This window comes from Hirundo rustica, chromosome 10 (assembly GCF_015227805.2).
Source record: "Hirundo rustica isolate bHirRus1 chromosome 10, bHirRus1.pri.v3, whole genome shotgun sequence".
Lineage (NCBI taxonomy): Eukaryota > Metazoa > Chordata > Aves > Passeriformes > Hirundinidae > Hirundo > Hirundo rustica.
Window position 1 is genome coordinate 720,162 of NC_053459.1, and position 21,140 is coordinate 741,301.

The window sequence follows — 21,140 nt, forward strand, 5'->3', positions numbered from 1 at the left end:
AACGTTCCACTGATTTGGAAATGTCCGCAACGGCTAAGACTTCAAGTTTTGTCCATGTAATTAATTTATTTGGGATCAAATATTCTTTAGTTATTCAGATCATTGAGAGGCTTTCAGCTGTACTTAAAAATTCAGACTAGAATGTTATTTATGGTAATGATGAAGTTCAAATACAGTGAAATTTAAGAGGTGGATTAATTTGGTCTTACAAGAAATTTGCATATGACAGCCCTTTTAGGACTTCACTGAGTAGTTCAGTAGTACATACTAGAATAATTTATTATTTTATTTAAGAGATCAGCCTTACACAGAGATTTGGGGAGACAAAACGTGCTGCAGGTTGTATTGCTTCCTGCCTGTGACCACATGGACCTATGAATTTTGAATATGATGGGGAGAAAAAACAAATCTTATCCTTCAGTGTATTCTGTTTCCTGTAACTGAAGACTGTAAGACAGTTCACACAGTTGCCAGACATCATTAAGGCAATTCCAATAACCCAAAAAGTGTGCCTCTCTGTCTTATTGAGCAAAGCTATCTGAAAATACTTTAAACTTTTTTCTGTCCATAATGGTGATTTTTACTGGACACTGTGATAGAGATCTCAGTGTCAACAACCTGCTGCAGAGGTAACAAATTGCATATGCATATTTAATACACACATTAAGTTCTGTAACTAACCACCTCCAAACAGTCTGATATTGCCTCATATTTCTTACTCCTTGGAAAACTTTGGAGACCTGGGTGTTTTGGTTTGTTTTTTGGGGTTGTTTGTTTGGGTTTTTTTGTTTTGTTTTGGGGGGGGTTGTTTTTTTCCGGGAGGCGGGGCAGGTTCCCCCTTTCTATTGAGAGTAAACAAACAGTTTTTGCAACCTGGAGATATTTAATGAAAGAAATTGTTATTTTCTACTGAGTGAAATGTGAGAACCAGAACTGTTTCTGTAATCCTTCTCCCCATCCTCACAAACATGTGGGGAAAAGGAGTAGGGGTGGAGAGGGCTTTAGGTTTTTTTTTTAAATGAGAAGCAACAGAGCACAGCAAAGCAGATGAGATGAGAATTGAAATAATTATCTTTGGTTGTCTTTGATCCTCTATACAACAGCATGCTCACGGCACAGGGGGAACTTTGTACACACCCACCACATCCTACCTCTATCTCCCCCCAGAATGCACCTTCAAGCCACAAGTCCAGGTTGGGGTTACAGCACCAAGCTTTGCAATTGTGTGCACAAAATACCCACAATATGCCTTTTAACTTAAAACTTGCTAACTGTAGAAAAACAGAGAGCAAGGAGAAAGCAGCATGAGGTTCTTGCTGAAATAAAGGTTTATTTATTTATAAAGAACCCTTTTTTCCTTCATCTACCAATCAAGTGGAGGAAGAAAAAGCATATCAGATATTAACTCCATACAGCACCAAGATATCTTACTTCATTTATTTATACATCATTATAGTCTTTGAAAATATCCAATTTTAAGAAACAAGGTATATAAAGTAATAAAAAAATTAAAGCACTTGATTATCAATATGAATAACCTTAAAATGCCTATTTTTAACCACTAACTACTGGGAGATGGTGGCTCCTATTATCCAGAAATGTTCTCTGCAGCCCTCCAGTGGTGAAAGGCACAGCAGAGCCCAGCGAGAGAACGGCCCCGTTTTGTCGGATGCACTGCCGGCAGCGTAATAGACATCTCCCACGAAATAAAACCTCCCACGCTTGTCTAAAGAAAAGATCCTTATCAAGGACATAAATACCTAGAATTACATTAGAAAGTACAGAGAAGGAAAGCAACTCCTCTCCATCAAAATGTTACGCGTTGTATGTTAATCTGCCCAGAAAACACAGCATTCCCACCAGGCACGGTGGGTCAGTAGAAGAAGGAACAATTCCTTTCCTACAGTGACTTTCTGCTATTCATACACGTAAACGTAAACAAAGTCAAGAAACATTTGCTGGAAAGAACCAATTTCCTCACAAAGTTACGGCTCAAACGGTTGGGGTTTTGCTAAGAAAACAAACGCTGAAGTTTTCTCTCTCGCACACATGTTCACTAATAAACACCAAAGCCCCACACAAAAATAAGAGCAACGGAAACGCTTTAAAATAATATAAAATAGACTGAGGCAGAGTTCCCGAGATGAAGTTTCTAAAACTTGGGGCTCGAAAGCCTCTCCTAAACTGCATAGAAACAATACAAGGAAAAAGAAAAAAAAAAGCAGAGGCAAGAAATCGCCGACACCTGTGCGACCTGAACTGGCTGGGAGGTGGAAGCGACTGGACCCCGCCGCGGTCAGCCCTGTCCCGGCCTGGGGAAACCACAGCGCTTCTCCCCCGCTCCCGGCCTGGGGGAACCACGGCGCTTCTCCCCCGCTCCCCCCGCCCAGGCCGGCGTGCGGAGGCGCAGCCCCGGCCGTGCCCGATGCGCGGCTCCCGGCGGAGCGGCTCCGCGGCGACAGCGACATCGCCCGCCCGGCTCTCCCGCACCGCCCCGGGACAGCCGCTGCCGACCCGCCGAGACCCCCCCGCCCAAACTTCGCGCCCCTCCGTGAGGGAGCCCCGCGCGGGGCGAGGAGCCGCCCCGCTCCCCCGCCCCAGCGCTCGGCCGCCGTCCGCGGGCAGCCGCGCCCGGCCCGCGCCCCGGTACCTGCCTTTGGCGGCGAGCAGGCTGCCCAGCCCCAGCGGCAGCAGCAGCAGCGCCGCCGGGCCCCAGCGGCAGGAGCGGCGCCTCCGCATCCCCGGCTCTGGCGGCGGCTGCCGGCCCGGCTGTACGCGCGGCGCTGCGGGCGAGCCGGCGGGCGGAGGCTGCTGCCGCCGCGCCCTCACTCGCCCTCGCTGCCAGCGCCGGGGCGGCTCCGGCCCCCGCCCGGGACAGCGGCGACGTCACGGCGAGGGCAGGCCGGAATATTCATGAGCCGGGGGACGGCCCCGCGTACCTGCCCGCCCCCCGCGTACCTGCCCGTGCAGGTGTCATCGCAGACCCCCGCGGGGGCAGGGCCGGGCTGGGGACGCGGGGAGGGCACGGCGAGCCGGGAGCAAGGACACGGCAGAGCGGTGGGCAGTGAGGGAGGTGGGACGGAGAGGAAGAAAACGAGGCTTTGGTGAAGGATGCGAAGGGCGCCGGGAAAGGAAGACAAAAAGGTGGCAGCTGGAATGAAAGGAACGGAGAAGAAAAGATAAAGTAACGGTTCAGTAAAGTTGGAAGGGAAACAGAAAACCTTGGAAACCCAAGGTGGGAAGAGGACACGAAATGTTTTTGTGGGAGGAAAAGGACAAATTGAGAAGGTTTTGGTAAAGGGGAAAAATGAACGACAAATTAACAGGGCTTCAAACCTTAGACACGGAGACTGCCTTGACAAGACTCAGAGTGATGCACAAAGAGTGGGTCAAGAAAAGCCGGCCATGGGGGCCTCACAGATTATGCCCAGGTCCAACTCGTTACCAGGATTGCAGACAGCTGAGATATTCTAGCAGGAAAGCACCGACAAACGTGAGGACGCTCACATTATGATTACACATTACACTGGCCACGAGGTATTAGCTCCATATAAGCTGTGAGAGCCACAAGGAACTATTGCAGGTAGCTTGTACCCTTCGAAGTTCCCTCCCTCCTTCAAATGCTCCCTCATCTGTGATCTGTCTCATGAGTTGCTCATCAAAGCCTCCTGACTCTGGAAAAGCCAGTATTTCCAACAGCATCACCGCTCCAAGGGATTCCTGTTGGTCACTGGGCTGTCGAAGCGTTGTCATTCTGACAGAGCAATGTCAGGATGCTCTCCTGAAATGTTCCCTGAACACCTCATGCCTGAGAGCAACCCCAGGGGCCATCCCACAGAGCGCCGTGGAACCTTTGCACCAAAGGCATCACTGTCATTGAAAAAAGTCATTTGCATTTAGGTCTCTGTCGTTATTCCATTATTTTTCCCTTTATGGGGTGCTAGAAGCATGACTCCTTGAGCAAATTGCATTGAGTAGATGGAACACAGGATTCCTACCTCCTCCTGTCCATACACGCAGTAAAAATTGTATGGGACACAGAGAAAAGAACTCAAGCCCTTTTCCAAACCAAAAATGTAATGCTTCATCTGCTAAGGAAGACAGATGGAAATACTCATTTACTGTTATATTGCATTCAGAAAAAAAAAAAAAAAAAAAAGTCTAAATTAAAAGTGTTGGGACAAAATTCTAAAGCTCTTTTTGGCTGCTTAACTAATTAGCTATGGAATCTGCTTTCCTGTAATCTCTATTGTGAGCTTGAGTAGAACACTGTATAGAAAAAAAACAGGGAAAACCGAAAGTAAGTACTAGAAAACTACAGAAAAATAAAATTTTTGCCAGCATTCACTTCTTTTAAAAACTTTTAAATCTATAGGACTGCAGTTTATTAATAAATAAATAAATAAAGTGGCAAGCACCATAAGCATTTTTAACACCACTTTATGAAAGGTGAGAAATATGGCCTGTGGACTAACATTCTGAAATAAATATTAAAATAAACATAAAATATATAAATATATATAAATACAGCATCATAATTCAGAGGAGGGCATTTTCCTGCAGGGAACCAGCAAGTCTTTGAGGGAGCTAAAACTGGAAAATATTTCATTTTTAGTATGAGCCTGTTATTAACAATACCAAATACAGCTCATTTGGTGGTGGGATGTAGAGAGCAGGTTAGCAAGGCAGAAGTTGTACAGGAAGAAGCATTTCCTCAGGCAACTTACGGTCTAAATAAATAAGCCAGATAACAGAAATAAAAAGGGATAAATGCTGCTCCATTCCATGGGCGGGGAGCTGAAGCACAAAAGATGAAGAAGCTTCACCAATAGATAACATTACAGTGGTGTCAGAATCAAAACCTTATTTCAGCTGTGGTACCTTAATAAAAACCCCTCTGTTTTACATGACTCTGTTTGTTTATTGGTGTGACAGCCTGGGTGTTCTGCAGTCCTCTGCTGGTGTCTCATACAGGTGATGGATGTAGATGGATAGAAAGGTTTACAAACAGCAATGATAATGTGGCACTGTGCAGGAATTTGTAAGAGATAATTGACATTACCTCTTCTATTTAATGCTGACAACCCAGTGTGTCCATTAACTCCTATAGCTTTCACTGGGGCTTGAGAAAGCAAGTGGAAAATCCTTTACTCATTTTATTCCTTCTTTCTAATCATTGCTTAACTGGAAGAGTTAAGTATCTTAATTGAGTATCCTTCAATTTTTCCTTCCATACATTTTTGACAGAACCATTACAGCAGGGAGAAGTATTCTTTAGTCCCAAACAGGAGCGTGCTGAAGGATTACCTCTGACCTGAGATCCATCCATTCATGTGTCTAGAACCACCACTTTCTCCTGACATGGTTTATTGGTCCTGTAAAATAGAAATTCTAAAACAAGGGGGAAAAGGTCACAGCCATGCATTCCCTGCGAATTATTGACACAGACCTAGCACCAGAGGCAGTCAATCAGAAAGATCCATTTGAGTCTGGAGATGTAAAGATTATTTTTATCATAATTTCCCTAGTGTGGATTCAAGATACTGCTGGAGGTCAGGATTTAACCCTGACAAGCAGAGTTTGCTGAAGAAATCTGGGTTGCTCCAAGGTCATGGTTGATCCTACATCATCATATATCAGGACATTTAGCTGGGAGCTTTAACTATTGGAATGTTCATGTTTTCTGAATAACAGTCTTTAATATCAAGGTGAATATTAGATTTTCTAAGTAACAAAGAAGAGAGCATTTAGCAGTAATATTCAAGTGTAAATTGGGGTTACTCTACTGTTAAGTCATTAGACTTCATTAGTTAAGAAATAACTGAAGCAACAAAAATAAAGGAAATTATAAAAGAAGAATCTCTTTTAACATTATAAAAGTCACTTTGTCATCCATAGAAAAGAATTCAGTATGTAAATACATGTAATTCAAATCCTACAGCAAACCCTGTTGTAACACTTGTTGCAGGATTAGGGTCTAAGGCTCCAAGTTCTTCATAATTTTATTTTAGGACATGTTTGCCTAACACCGAAAATCGGAAGCACGTAACCTGAGTTGGTGCCCATAGCCATGATTCTAAAAATGTTAATGTATAGTTTGAAATAACCAACCAACTAAGGTAAAGGAATCTAGATGTGATCACATTTACAAAATGTTTATTTATTGCCCAAGAGAATGGCAGTGTATTTTCATGTTGGAGAAACAAAAGGGAAAGCAGCATAAGTGCCATTTTAAAGAAGAAAATGAATTTAAAGAATAGTCTTATAGAGCATGCATTTTCTCTGATAGTGTTGTTGCAATCACAGGATAGAAAAATAAGTTTCCAATAGAATGGAAGGAAATTTTGGGGTTGCTGGTGAATATAAAATAACTGTTTTGCTGTGTGCCAAATGCAGTAGCAACAACAATGGTGTAATTTATGTTTCTTCCCAACAAGCATGAAGTAGGCCTAGGGCCATCCTGATTATTTGTTCTTGCTGCATGGGTTTAAACTTGCCTTGCAGATCAGAGGACATGAAGAGAATGAGGCAGCATTTTGCTACTGCTACCACAGGGGCCATTGCCTCTGTAGAAGTTTGCAAGCATTTCTGCAGACTTTTGCAGGTCAGGAACTTTCAATAAATCAGCACAGTGGCCATCAAGCGGAACAAAACAAACAGCCTGAGAAATGAGTATAAATAGAAACATTACTTCCCATATATGCTGCAACTGCTAATGTGTTAATTAAACAGAAGAAAATATACTTAAATTATTTATTCTTAATAAATGAACCATCTGAATAATAAATATGTGTGTTCTATAACCACTGGGAAGGTTTTTAAACAAAAGGGCCTTTTGCAGAAGGAAAAATCACATGAAAGGTGGGGAGAGAACAGTATTTGTTTAAATACCATTAAGTACCCAAGCAAAGCCAAATAGCTGTAATGGTGGGAATTAATACTGCTGACAGGCTATTGCATTGTCCTGTACGTTTTGTGCACAGTGCTGTAATTCCTGTTTGAGGATACAGATGGGAGCTCTGAAAGTGTATTTAATCCGACAGTGGCTAATCAGAATAATGGAAATGTGCACTCAGTTCCTCAGCTCTGGTATTTGAATCCTTAGCACTGAGCCCTGCTGCCTTCAAACTCTGCTCCAGTCACACTCCTCAGCTTCAAAGACATCCGTCCTGTTTGAGGCTGCAGAAGAGGCATGTGGGTTTGCTCTTTCCAAAGACGTTATTATTCTTAATGTATTATGAAACTTCCTGGGTTTTTATTGTGAGAGATCACTAAATAAAGTCATGTTACGTGCTAAAAGTTAATCTTGCTTAATCACATCCAAGCAGGCCTTTGATGGACACCTCTGTAAAACACTTGTTTGTCTTTCCAGTGCAAGATGAATCATTGGGTGCTATTACCCTTCTTTTGTGTTACCCACTTTGGATCTTTCATTTAAAACATTTACATTTAAGATGTTTTTCATGTTATGTAAATAAAATAGAATTTGGAAGCAGAGAAAACATATTTTTATAGCATTAACACGACTGCCAGAGGAGAACAAGAAAATTAGCAAACCTATGGAAAATTTTTAATGGCAGTAACAACAGGATTTCAACCTTAACATTGGACCCAAATTGGGAAAGATGCAGTTAAAATTAAAAATTGGAAGTGAGTAAGTATTTTGCCTATAGCCAAGATGTAATTTCAAGAAAATTAAACCAGGAACACGCTGAATTATATATAAATATTTTTTTAATATATATTTTTATATATTTATATATATATTTTAATTCTGTGAAGTCTGACTTGGAATTGGTTTTTGATGCCTCTATCCAAAGGTATCAAAACCACTGGGTGTAAGTCATAGTTAGGGCACTGTTTCAGATCCTGACTAGTCAGACAGAGAGATTAATGCCTCCAGCAGAGCTATAATTGCAGCTTCCCACATCCACTCACCAGAAATTCCTTCCCCTTCTGAAAACCTGGGCAATGAAGCCTTACATGAACATTTAAGCTGGTGGCTGTAGATTTCAAGTCACTATATTTTACCTCTGGCGTCCTCCCCAATTAATATTTTTATACTTTGAGAAAGGTTTCAATGGAAAAGTAATGAATCACAACATTACATGATTTTGAAACACCTCAAATTCTCCCTTTTTTTTTTTTTTTTTTTTTTTTTTTTTTTTTTTTTTTTTTTTTTTTGAGAGTGTTCTCTGTGTCAGTCCTGCTGTAAAAAGTGAAAACCCTTCTCCTCTCTCCTATTTGGCATTAGCAATAGAGCCCCAGGAGCAACAAATGAGTTTTTATTTGGTTACTGGTCAGACACAGGATGATCCGAGCTGCCCTAGCATGCTACAGGGCCTGAACCAGAGTATGAGAAAGGTGACAGATCAACATCTGCACTGGGGCTTGCACCAAACAACATGAAAAGTGAACAGGGGGTGCCTGGCACAAGTGGAAAATGCTGTTTGCAGATTATTAGATCATGAAATTGGTGCTGCTGTGCAACCTGCTGAACCAGAGCCTTTCTTTGGGACCGTTTTTCCTGCACTCAGAGAGCCGAAAACATGGCCTTGTGGAACACTAAGTCAGCTTTTCATGGGATGGATTCATGCTTGCTGAACTTAGATGGCAGCACTTTGGGCAACTTAAATATCCAGAGGAAATGAGAATATCAACCTAACTCCAGCAGCCTTAGTTCTTGAGAGGAAATGCTGTCACCTGCAGGAACAGCAAGCAAATTCTGCAACTCGTCTCCTAAGTGCTTCTTCAAAACATTTCTTTCTCCTTCCTCATATTTCCTGCCTTTAAACCAGCCTTCCTCTCCTACATACAGAATAATCTGTAAACAGCACAGTAAAGTTGGAGGTGTAAATTAGAAATCCCATTGCAAGGTTTATAGCCCATGTTCATTCATTATATTCTCATTTTTGCTTTGTACAGACTTTAGGGAAGATGTGAATCCATGTAGGGACATATTAGGATGTGTGGAGGGGGAATAACAATAAATATCCAAGGTGACCTTTGAAGCCCAAATAAAAATGGGATTTGACAAAGTTTTCATGGTACTGAAGAGAAAAATTACAGCATTTCTATCCACTCAGAGTGCCCTTTATGGCTCCCATCAGACAGCACAACAAAATTTCCTCAGGATGTTTTTCATGCTCCATGCCTTCTTCAGAACTTACTCAGCTCTTATACCTTTTCCCATGTTCCACACCTTTTAAAGGAACATTTAGTTTACTTCACCCTCAATATTTTACGTACTAACCTTTCAGTTAATCAATATGTGCTGTGCCTACTTTTTTCTACATTCTGTAAGTTTTCTTAATACTTTCTGAAGCTCTAAAAGAGAGTGTCAGATTATAACTTAGGGTAAAGTAGCCTAAAATTGATGAGGTTTTCACATTATATTTATAACAAACAGAAGTCATTCTAAACTAACACTTAGAGAGTTTCCATTAGTTTGGCAGAGTACAGCTTCCCTTTTCCAACTCAAAGACTTCAAAATTAAAAAACACACCTTCGCAGGAAAAGAATATTCTAATACAAAAATGTAATCAAACCTCGGAATCTCTACATAGCTATTAACATTGCTGTAGTGCTGCCTTTCCTATAGTTTAATTACCATTATTACATCAGGCTGAATGTCAAAAAATGTTGGTGCAGATAAAGATTTTCTGCTCACTGTAAAATTTCCTCCTCAAGCTAAATTTGAACCAGTTAACTTTCAATTGTGGCTCTTCATTTTTTTTGATTGATGATAACTCCTTATAATTTCCTGCCTTTTCCTCTATGTCTGATTTCTCTTGATTATTACAAGAATATAATCCTATCCCATATCTATTTTGCTTTTTTCTGAGGCGTATTTCTCAATAGTGGCCACTTTAGGTTTAGTGCTGTTTGATCTGAGCTACCACAAGCTGCTGTGTTTTAGCTGATCACTTAGCAAGAGCTGATGTTTCCAGGAGCTCATAATTTCAGGGGGAATATAGGTGAAGAGCCACATGGAGCTCCAGGCACTGGGAAATGGGGAAAACCTGCGTGCCTGAGTCACAGCACCAGGGGCTTTCTGCCTACTCTGGGAAATACAGTGCAATGTGGATTATTTTTGTGCTAAAGACCAACACAGGTTGGATCTGTATCACAGGAAGTCAAAGTTCCTGGGTCCTCAGCAGTGCCTCACGTTGTGCTGATGCTAGCACACAACTTCTACTGCTCCAGTTTCTGGAGTTTCCTTTCTTTGCAAAGGAAAATGCCTGTTTCCTTTGCAAAGCTGAGCCCTTCTCTGTAGAAGAGAAACTGCTGTGATTTTTGTGGGTGACTGTAACACACCCAGATGAATGAAAACGTGATTTGGCAACCGGTCAGAAAAGCTGTTACTGAAAGACAGGGTTTCCAAGGATGATAAATAAAGGAAATACAACAACAGAGAGATTCAGTGCTGAAATGCATCCACATTGCTATCCATGAGCCTCTGAATTTCAGCAAAATTCAGCTGAAACCAAACAAAGGAATTGCAGTCAAGTCCTTTTTAAAAAATGAGTTTGAGAAACCTAGAGTGACTTTAGAGAGAAATTACATACACAGGGCAGAGATAGCAGATTCATCATCCTGGGAGCTGAGATGAATTCTTAAAAATATAACCTTATTTGTTGGGTTTGTGAACTAAAGGAAATAAAACCACCAGAGTTCATATCCTAGAACCATTCCAAATGCAGTGCTATCTCTTCAGCATAGATTTCCACAAAACATGGGAAACTCAAATACAGCCAAGGACAAATAACTCCTGCTTAAGTCATAGAAGATATCTCCAAATCCAAAGTGTCCACACTGCTGCTGGATAACTGATACAGGGGCTATTGCAATATCCCACTTACTGATGTCCTGGCTCACTGCAAGGCTTCGAGTTTCCAGAATCACTAATCCTTTAACTGTGAAGGTGATAAATGTTGCAATTACTCTCAATTTCCCCAAATGATAAGTTTTAGTATACAAATAAAATGTGAGCAAGGAACTTTTTCCCACTTGAAATGCTTCAGAGCCAAACATCTCCAGGAAGGTAAAAAGGATTCTCTTAAATGCATTCCGTGGGGCAAACTTGAAGTATTCCTCCAAACTCTCCTGTCTTGTCTACACCACCAGAGGACACACTGAGTGGCCACTACCAACAGTAACTTGCAGAAAGAGTTCATTAGAACACAAGGTATCCTACCCTATTCTCTAAAAATCAAAAATATTTTGGCTGCTGTCTGATTGGGGTTACCCTTACTGTGCTTTTTCCATCCCCTCACTTTCTGGCAATACAGCACAAGACTCCAGATTAAGCATATTTATTTTTTGTATAGAATATCTTTGATGAAACTGCTCTGGTTTGGAAAATTACATCTTGCTACACTTCCAAGGACATGCTGATCTTCCAAGTAATTGAGAATTGCCTTTTTTGAGGACCGTAAACTTCAGCAAAGCTTGTGGTAAGCAATGAATTTAGAATGAACTTATTTGCCCACTAAGTGACTCAAATTCTACTGTAAATTGACTAATAAAAGGGGAAAGAAGCAGAACTTTTTCACAGAGCAGAGTCTTGCTGCATAGACTGCAAATTTCCCAGTGAAATTTCTTATCCCCAATACTCAGTAGGCAAGGATTGTTTAGCAGTTGCCCAAAAAGTGATTGACATTTGCATTTCATCTGTCTTCGGCAACAACAAAGTAACCTCTGTGTTTTAGTTACTTAGGTTTGGAAAGGCTGCAATTTAGATGCAATGATATGAAAAGCTGTTACTGTAATACAAAAAAAAAAAAAAAAAAATCTTCTAAAATCTCCTAGAATTTGATAGGACCAACTATTAGGTAAAGCAAAAATATGAATAAAATACAAAACCAAACAAGCATTATGATATTGTTTCAGCTGCTTATGGATCAATGAAGAAGGGCCTGTTCCCTGAGCAAGGAAAAAGTGCTCTGCCTTTAGGTTGACTCACTTTGCAAACAAAACAAACAGTCCCAGCCCAGCATGCCCCCTTCACACCGTGGAGCAAAGCATGACCTGGATTCCTGTCAAGTGACATCAAAGCAGCAAATGTGGTCCCTGCCCACAGCTGTTGTCCTCCAGCTCTTTACTATTGCTCAGTCCAGAGGACCAGACTCGGGTAAAACTGAAGATTGGAGTTAAATTCATGAAATGGGGTAGTGTGAGCAAAAGGCTCTCAGCATCATAGCTGCAGTCATTCCATCTCCCCCTACTGCACATTAGCAGAGCACACTGAGCTGAAGAAGGATTTAGTGGCATGGAGATAATTTCAAATATTTCTCTCCAAAAACAAATGGCAATTTGACAAAGATTTTGTGATTTTTATTTTGCAATCAGACATTTCAAAACACTGGAAATGGGCAAATGACAGAGGGACAATAGATATCTAGGTGTCCTTACTACTCTATAATCATTCATGTTACAGTGTATAGTCCCGTCTTCTCCATTTTCCTTGTATGATAAGTTATTTCTAGAGGTAATGTACAGAAGGACCTCCTTTTTTGGTTGTAGAGTTTGCACTTACATTTCTCTCCTTCCACTCACATTAAGGAACGAACACTTGTGCATGTTCATAGAATCCCAGAAAGGTTTGGAAGGGCCTTCAAAGCCCACCCAGTGCCACCCCTGCTATGACACCTTCTTTCACCCTGGTTTTTCTGAGTTTTTTTAAAGCCTTCTGATTGTTTATAAGATGGAGTCAGTCTCTTTAGCTTCTGCACAATATTAGGAGCAGTTTTCTCTTTTCTCACACATGGTAACATAAACAAACCTTCTGTTTTTCATTCCCTGTCCTTTGCATATTTCTAACCTGAAAACAATTGTAACTGACAGCTGGTCTGGCCACTGGGCTGAGAGGTGATAATCCCAGAAGCCAATCCACAACCAGACCCACAAATATATAAAAATAAGAAATAAACAGGCAGAGAAGCTCTCGGGCTTGTCTCAGCCTTGGGCTCTCTCTGAGGAGCAACTCTGCCCTGCAGATCTCTGGTCTCCATGTGATTGCTTTGCGTGCTGTGATCACTATCTTCCACTGTCCCAAGCTGCTCCAAGCCCCGTCCAACCTGGCCTTGGACACTGCCAGGGAGCCAGGGACAGCTGTTCTGGGCACCCTGTGCCAGGGTGTAGTGGTTTCAATTTAATAAAACCGGGCGGAAACACCAATTAATGTAGGGGTTTTAGTTTTGTTTTGTTTTGGTTTTGTGGTTTTTTTGGTTTTTTTTTTGTGGGAGGGAGAGATTAGGAGAAAAAACAAACAAAGCAGGCTTAAGCTTAAAAAAATGAACAAAAATAGTTTTATTAACATATATTAAAATAATGAGGAGGAAAGAAAAAAAAAGAGAAAAAAACCCAAACTAAAACAGAATGATACTTTAAAACATGCTTCTTTCCTCTTACAAACTGTTAACTTCCTTATTGAACAACATAGAAAGACACAATTTAGGATTTTTCAGTCAGTTTCACCACTTAGACATAATTACACATTATCTTAGGAGAAGAGTCTTTCTAAGATCTTTTATGAGGAGGTTTGCCACAAGACAAAACAGTCCAGTGCTCCCAATGTCACACATCTGCTGCCATCCGGAGTTTTCGCAGACTGTGATGTTCTATCAACAAAGCCTCTCAGTGTATCTGGGGTGCTATTTACGAATACTTCTTCTAGTCCAAAATCATCTTTGTCTCAAAGGCTGAGACCTCCTTTTAACCCAGGAGCGAGGGCTTTAAAGTTCCCAAATAAATCTCAATTACATCAGTCCTTAATTTTGATTAGAATAGCATTCTACCCAAATAATACTAAGATGCTGCAAAGAACAGTTCATTTCTTCATAATTTACCTTAGAAAAGTCCGGTTAAAACTGTCCACTTCTTCAATCCTATTCCAATATTATTAGTTTTTTCACTTCTCATCTAACTGACTTCATTCAGTGTCTGTTCTACATACCCTCTGTTTTCTCTCTTCTTTCTCTCGAGGAAGAATTGTGCTTTAAAAGTTCTGTGTTGCTAAGAAAGGGTTAAATCCGCCCGGGCCTGCAAAGGCCTTGTGCACGCACCGGCTGCAGGGCTGAAGAAAACATGCAAGGCCGTGCTGATAAAGGAAGCTGGTAAAGGTCCTTTTTTCCACCCCTCGGTCTCATCTAAGGCGGTCCAGCTCAGAGTTGTTATGGAGCTGCAGGCTTGCTTTCTCCGCTGCCAGCAGTGATTAAGCTAAGCCATGTTTTGGCCCCTTCTGCCTTGGTCCGAGCACATGGCTGGCACTGCCGAGCTGCAGCCGATTCCTTCCCTGCCGGCAGCAGGGGAAAGGGCTCAGCCGGCCCAGGCTCTCTCTGTGCCGGCAGCAGCCCCCAGACCCCCAGCCAGGCCCAGCCCGGCTGCCCAAAAATGCAGCAAGGCCCAACCCGAGGCTGCCTGCCTCCTCCGATGTTACCTCATTGCTGATTTCCAAAGCGAGAGACAGAACTGATTTCTTGCAGTTAGTTTTTAAATGTACCCTCCAAGTCACATCCACATTTCCCATTGGTCAACTTAGCTGCCAATATCTTGGCTAGCTTTATGATAGGTCCTTGTTCTCCTCCCCAAACCACTCCACAGTTAGGGCAGAGAAAAAACATTTTACATTTCTCTATATCTAGAAAACAAAATTGTGCCAACCTATGACACAGGGCCTCCCCACACTCACAGGGAAGGAATTTTTCCTAATATCTCATGTGAACCCACCCTCTTTCAGCCTGAAGACATTCCCTTTGTCCTGTCATCTCTGAAGATGCACAAGGTGCTGTCAGGTATCAATCCGATCCATTTAATCAGTTTTGTATCTTTGCTTTGTATCTGGCACAGCAATTTAGTATTTCCATGATGACAAGTATTTTTGCATTCTATATAGCTTGAATATGATCCAAGCACCTGTACACATTTTAAATGTGAATATTTGAAGTTCAGATTCTGCAAGACTTAAAGTGATTAAAACATAATTTCCAAATGTTTGTAGGAGTTAAACAAAGCCAACTTGAACTGTATTTTCCATCCAGAAGAATAATGGTGGAATATTTTTATAGTGGTAATCCAGCTTTGCCCATTCTGCCTTAGTGAACATCAACAATACAGCATGTAGGCAACAAGTCTGCTACCAATTTATTGTATATCTTTTCATATCCTAAATACATGTAAAAGGATTTTGCATGGTTTTCAGTGCGTTTTCAGAAAAATTAATCTCTTGAGAAAAAAAACTGAAACAAACAAAACCAAAAAAGTCCCAGACTGAATTAGTTATGAACAAAAGATATCCGTGGTAAATGCAAGAGAGGCTGCAGTGAGCAGAGCAGTACCATGGCCTTTGTTTGGGAAATTGTATTCGAGTCACTGTCTTGTTTCTATCTGTATCCTGGCATACGAATGACTCTTTGACAGAGAGCTGATATCTCATCAGAAACTATTATAAAACTATAACTGCTACTTCTGGATCATTAATCTGAAATAGCAATATGTTTCTACATAAATGGAACTGAGTTAGGAAATTCTGCCGGCCAGTGATCCCTCAGATGTATTATAAAACCGTTAATTAACACAACTGAGACCTAGATAAGGTCTACTTAGTTCTGTTATCTCTATGAAAAAAGCAAGACTTGGGACCAGATTATAATTCTGGCCATGCCAGCACTTCTATGGAAATTTCAGATATCCATTCCCCGCCCAGTTGTCCTTTCCCTTCTCACTCAGGCTGCTGTGACATGGGAACCTGGGCAGGACCTTCCCCGCTCACGGCACTGTCTTGTTCTCGCTGGGATGCTCAATTTCCCAGGAATGTGTTTGTGCCTAAATGCCTTCCAAGGAAGACAAAACACAACTTTCTTGCCCACTCTTCAGTGGTGGTTTGTTTTGGTTTGGGGGGTGTTTGTTTGTTTGTTTGTTTGTTTTGGGGGTGGTTTGGTTTGGTTGGCGTCTTTTTTTCAGATTTCACATTGTTATCCTCCAGTATCTCCATACTGTGCCATGGAAAAAACGTTCCATACAAAAACTGGCTGTGCTTAGTCTTGAACATGAGGTAATTACTGGCTGGTAAGTGCAGCACCCTGCCATAACATTTTTTACTTGTGCTTTTTTAGATTAGTATACATAAAAAGGCATCTGATGAAGTAGCATATTATGAGACAACTCTTGGGAATGACAAAGTAGAAAGGACTGAGAGAAAAAATTAGGAAAACTGAAGTCAAGGAAATCAGAGGTGAAGGTACATTGCAACAAATAACTTTTGTTATTAATCTTTCCAGATCACAGACAGCTTTACATGTGAAAGAACTACAAAATTTGACCCTGAAGAGAATAACAATGCATCAGGTTTAGAAAATAAACAAGGTGATTTAATGCTGAATGCTACCAGAGTATTCAAATACGAGTTGTTTTATCACTGTGTTCTGCTATTGCTGCTGAGTTGTCTACAAACACCTCCCCTGTAAATATCCTGGTGTGATATTTAAGGGAAGGTAGCAGAAGATTCTCAGATCCTCCATCATTAACAGAGATAAGAGCTCTAAAGCTATGAAAATAAGTGAACTCCTGCAGGAGCTACCAAATTAATCTCAGAATTATCAGGAGATACTGTTCAGAAGTGATGCTGGTTTCACTGAGCCAAGGTTCCAACTGCTGCAGAAAGGAGGATATTTCAACTCAGATATGAAGGGGAAGCCTGATTAACTTGTACAGCTACCACATAAGACAAAACTGGTTAGATTACACAAATAGTTAACAGCTTTCAAATTATAAATCATAGTTCATCTATTCAAGTATTGATTACTTAACACTTCTGAGAAAAAAGCTGTTAAATTGTTTCTCATATAAGAAAACATAACTCTGTTGTAGACTTTAATTCCCATAGAACCCTATATCAACAGGAACAGCAGGACAGAAAAATGAATGGTGTAAATCTACCCTCCCACCAGTTAAAATCCTGATTTTCCTCTCCAGTTGCTAGCATAATAACGATAATGTTCCATCCTAGATTGTTGCTCTCTGTTTTGAAAAAAAGAAAAGCTCTGTTGTAACACAAATATTCAAACTGTAGAAGTAACTTATTACAGCACTATTGGAGTTATAACAAAGCTGGGGGAAGGCTCATTTCAGAACCATAGGCTCCATGGAATCAACCACTACTGATTCCTCCGAGTCTTGCCTTAAAAATTGATATCCAAAGACTCCAAGAAAAACTTTCAGTGACTTCAAGGAAGCCAAGAAATCACATCTCTTAATGCAGTTTGAAATAAAGCACATGTGAGAAATACAGAAGAATTAAATCCAAAATTTATTTTTCAACAGCACTTTCTGCAGCTTTGTTCGACTTTGGTTGTGGGTTTTTTGTTTGTTTTTGACTAATTCTGGAAGTTAAGAGAAGAGCCAGAGTGTCCCTGGACTGCAGCAGTGAGTTCGGGTTTGTCACTGCTCATGGGTCAGCTCCTCTGGGGTGCAAAGGCTCGGGCTGAGCAGCTCACCTCTCGCTTTTCTCTAACAAAATCTATTACAAACTGCTCTTTTTTGCTATATTCCATCTTAAAAGGTTTTGGGGTTATGTTTCTGTATTCCACCTGAGCTGCTGGTTTCTTTGAGTTCAAAGGAAGATTTACTAGTTTGAAATTTTAAATATTTTACTAGTTTACTACTGTTTGCTACTCTTACTGCAGCTATCAAATATCTTTCCTGTGTTTTACCTTTGCCTGCTGCTTGTAATTCGTTCCTCCGACAGCTGCTTGCATTGTAAACAGCACATTGCCTTAAAACTTCTGCAGTTCCACGAATGTAGATGTTTTACAAAGCTAATTACTGTATATGTAACAATTATTTAAAGGTGCATAAAAGCATAAAGCTGACAACTCACAGAAGAGTAAGAATTAGAAAAATAATATATGAAAAAGATATGTAAATTCTACCCCATTATGAGAAGCAAAAATATGGATAAGTATGTCAACACACAGACTGCCAAAAAGAGATTATGACATTGAAATGCATTTTAAAAAGTCAATTTTTTTTCTCATCTGACCAATCTTTACATCAAAAACATTGCCTGTATTCTGAGTCGTGTTTGTCAGAAAGTGAATGTATGAATGCCAGATCAAAACAAAAACAAAATGAGTTTGAAGAAGGAAGAAACCTAAACTGTCTTTACAGAAATCCAACAAAGAATCAGCAAAGAGTTGGAAATACCACTGATCACAGTGCAGCCAAAGCAGACAGACTGGAGAGGGTCTGTGTCAGCAGGGCCTACTCATACACTTTTAATGAGGAACTTGGTGCAGTTGGTTTAAAACAAGCACTGCATTTAAATATGGGAAAATTTTATAAGGAAATCCTCATCCTTTTCTTGTCCCTTCCTACCTGTTTCCACAGAATCTCTGAAGATGCAGGAGAGCAGGAACCATACTGTTTATTAATTACACAAAGGCAGCTCCTTCTGAAGGATTTCAAAGCATCTTGTCAAACATTTAATTATATCTCAGAGTTAGTCTTGCTTCCAAAGAGTGCTAGTCCCTTTTCACACAAGGTTTTTCAGGAAGGAGAGGTTTCTGCACTGCAAAGTCATCATGGAACTGAATAACTGTTCTCAAAAGGGAGAGGAGCAGGAGGACAGGCAGGAGCCATCCCCAGAAAACTCTGAGCACTGCAAGAGGACAGATGGATCCCCCCTGGAACTCATCCCACTGCCAGCAGTGACCAGCTCTTGGATCTTACAGAAATGGTGTGGACTTGGGCAAAATGAGGAGGAATTCTGTCTCTGATTCTCTGGTTGACACAGCTCCCACAATCCCTGAGGGGCAAAGAGGTCCTTTCAAGCAAAGGGCGTTAAGGAAGAGCTGCCACCCTATGGAACGCTCCAGTGACGGTGCCTTGGCACTCTGCAGTTCCAGAGCTCATATCCATGCCAGGAAAAAACATGGTAAACCTGCAGAGGCATGGTGAAACAGCTACAGAGATGTCCAGAGACCTGAAAAATATGTTCTGCACACATTAAGCAGGAAATTCAACCTATATATTTTGGTAAAACATGTTAAATAAGTCAGGAACCAGCTAAATTAGAATACTTTAAATAGAATAATAGAATTTTTAAATTATGGGGCCATTTAATTCAGGTGGCGAAATGAGAAAAAATAAACACACCAAAAGGTGACACGACAAATTGAATCTCTTTTCTTAAATAATTAATCACCTGTTGGAATAGAATACCAATAAAACTGATGAATTTGCCAACAGCCAGCACCTCTAAAGTGAGGCCAGCGGCACTTCAGAAGAAGGGCTAGCTAACTGGAAGCTGCGAGCAGCAGTTTAGGTGAGCTTTATGACTACAAGGGTTTGGTGTGACCTTAAAGCTATCAAATCACTATGAAGCACATAATTTCCGTGCAGATCCTTCCCAATCATGAAAATGTTAAGGTGATTTAGTTGTTTGGTAAAGCTTTGTTGCCTTTTCAAAATTCACATACCTCAAAAAAAACCACCAACATTTCAGGAAATGCATCAGGAGAAAGTGATTTCACATTAGTGAAAAGGCAGAAATTTCTGGTCTATGATTTTTTTTTTCCATTTCTTTCTGCAATAGTTGCTTTTAAAAAAAAAAAAAAAAAAATCATTAAATCGAGCTACTCCAATAGTCATTTTGTTGATCACCACTCAGCTTTCAGACTTATCAAGAAAAGGATTAACTTCTTAGTTGCCACTGCAAACCATTCTCTGCATAATCTGGGAACAGGAAAGCTTGGTAAATAGAAATTGAGGAAGCAGAGTTTTCAGTCAGATCCATATGGTTTAGACAGGAGCCACAGATGAAAATCATGGTCTAAACGTGCCACTGTCTAACCACCCTAGGTACTGGCAAGTAGCTGGACAAGACAGGCCATGAGCAATTCTTTTCCTCTCCTCCTTGTGTGGTGTTTCAGTTTTGTTTTCTAAAAGACAAGTTCTGCTAGATTTCCCAGCAGCAGTTTCAGATCTGCCAACAGTGCAGTGCAGAATCTTTCATGCACAGTGGCAGCAAAAGCCACTTTAGGCGGCACCAGGGAGGGCAGGACACTGCTGGCACCAGGAGCAGCCCTGGCTCCTGCTTACCTGGGTGGTGCCACTGTCACACTGCTCTCCTGGAGGGGCAGGAGCAGGAATTCCCACTGGAATGGGGCAGGAGTGGGAGCCCAGCCTTGTGCTTTGGTCGCAGGGGTCTGAAAAGGGTCGTGCTCTCCCTCAGCTGGGCCCAGTCCCCCAGCATGGCCAATTATATAATTACTGTATATGTAGCAACTTAATTATTTAAAGATTCAAAAAATTGATAACTCACAGAGGAGTAAGAATTAGAAAACTAATATAGGAAAAAGATATGTAAATGCTACCCCATTATGAGAAGCAAAAATATGGATATGCATATCAGCACATAGACTTCCAAAAAGAGATTATGACATTGAAATGCATTTTGAAAAGTCAATTATTTCTTCTCATCTGATCGCTGCACTGCCTGGCAGGACTTTGGTGCCCACTTAGCTCAGCTGAGCCCACTCCCTGCTTTTCACACAGAATCCCTTCCACCAAAACCCCTGTGGAGCTGCCATTAACATCAGTACGAGGTGGATCCTGCTGTCAGACAGTGCAGCGTGGGTGAACAGGAAGAGCTGCAATTTTTGCCATTTGCAGTGAATGTTCTGAAGGAGCAGATTTGCCCTTGGTAATCTCCATGGGCCCATGGAAAGGGAGAGCTGCAGCCTTGTCACAGGGATGACCCTCCTGGGCACCCAGAGAGGCAGTCATGGGCTCATGGGTACGATTAGCAGGAAATTAAAGGAATGGGAGAAAGGAGAAAGGCTGAAACTAGTAAAAAATATAGGTAAACATGCAAGATACCACATTTTGTTATGCCACAGTGTCTCTACATAACAATATTAAAAAATAATAGAAGGATTACCTAATAAAAACTTGTTTAATGTTTGTGCTGGTTTGGGCTCTCCAAATCTGCCATTCTAAAAGAGTTTAACTGATGATAATTAATGAGTGACTTTATTCAGGGCTTTGACAAAAGATTTCAGCTTCACATTAAACTTGTCCGTGTGGCAACATTAGACTTTTACGCTGCAGGGATGTCACAGGCACATTTTTATTCTCTC

The 21,140-nt window shown here is 41.1% G+C and overlaps 1 protein-coding gene across 1 annotated transcript in view; it reads right to left on the reverse strand.

The window, feature by feature from the left end:
• CLSTN2 (calsyntenin 2) overlaps positions 1–2,757 on the reverse strand; it is a 378,177-nt gene extending 375,420 nt beyond the window's left edge. Inside the window, exon 1 of the mRNA XM_058421872.1 lies at positions 2,655–2,757. Coding sequence (XP_058277855.1) covers positions 2,655–2,739 — 85 coding nt within the window. The 5' untranslated portion in view covers positions 2,740–2,757. The remainder of the gene's footprint in view (positions 1–2,654) is intronic.
• Positions 2,758–21,140: the final 18,383 nt, after the last annotated feature.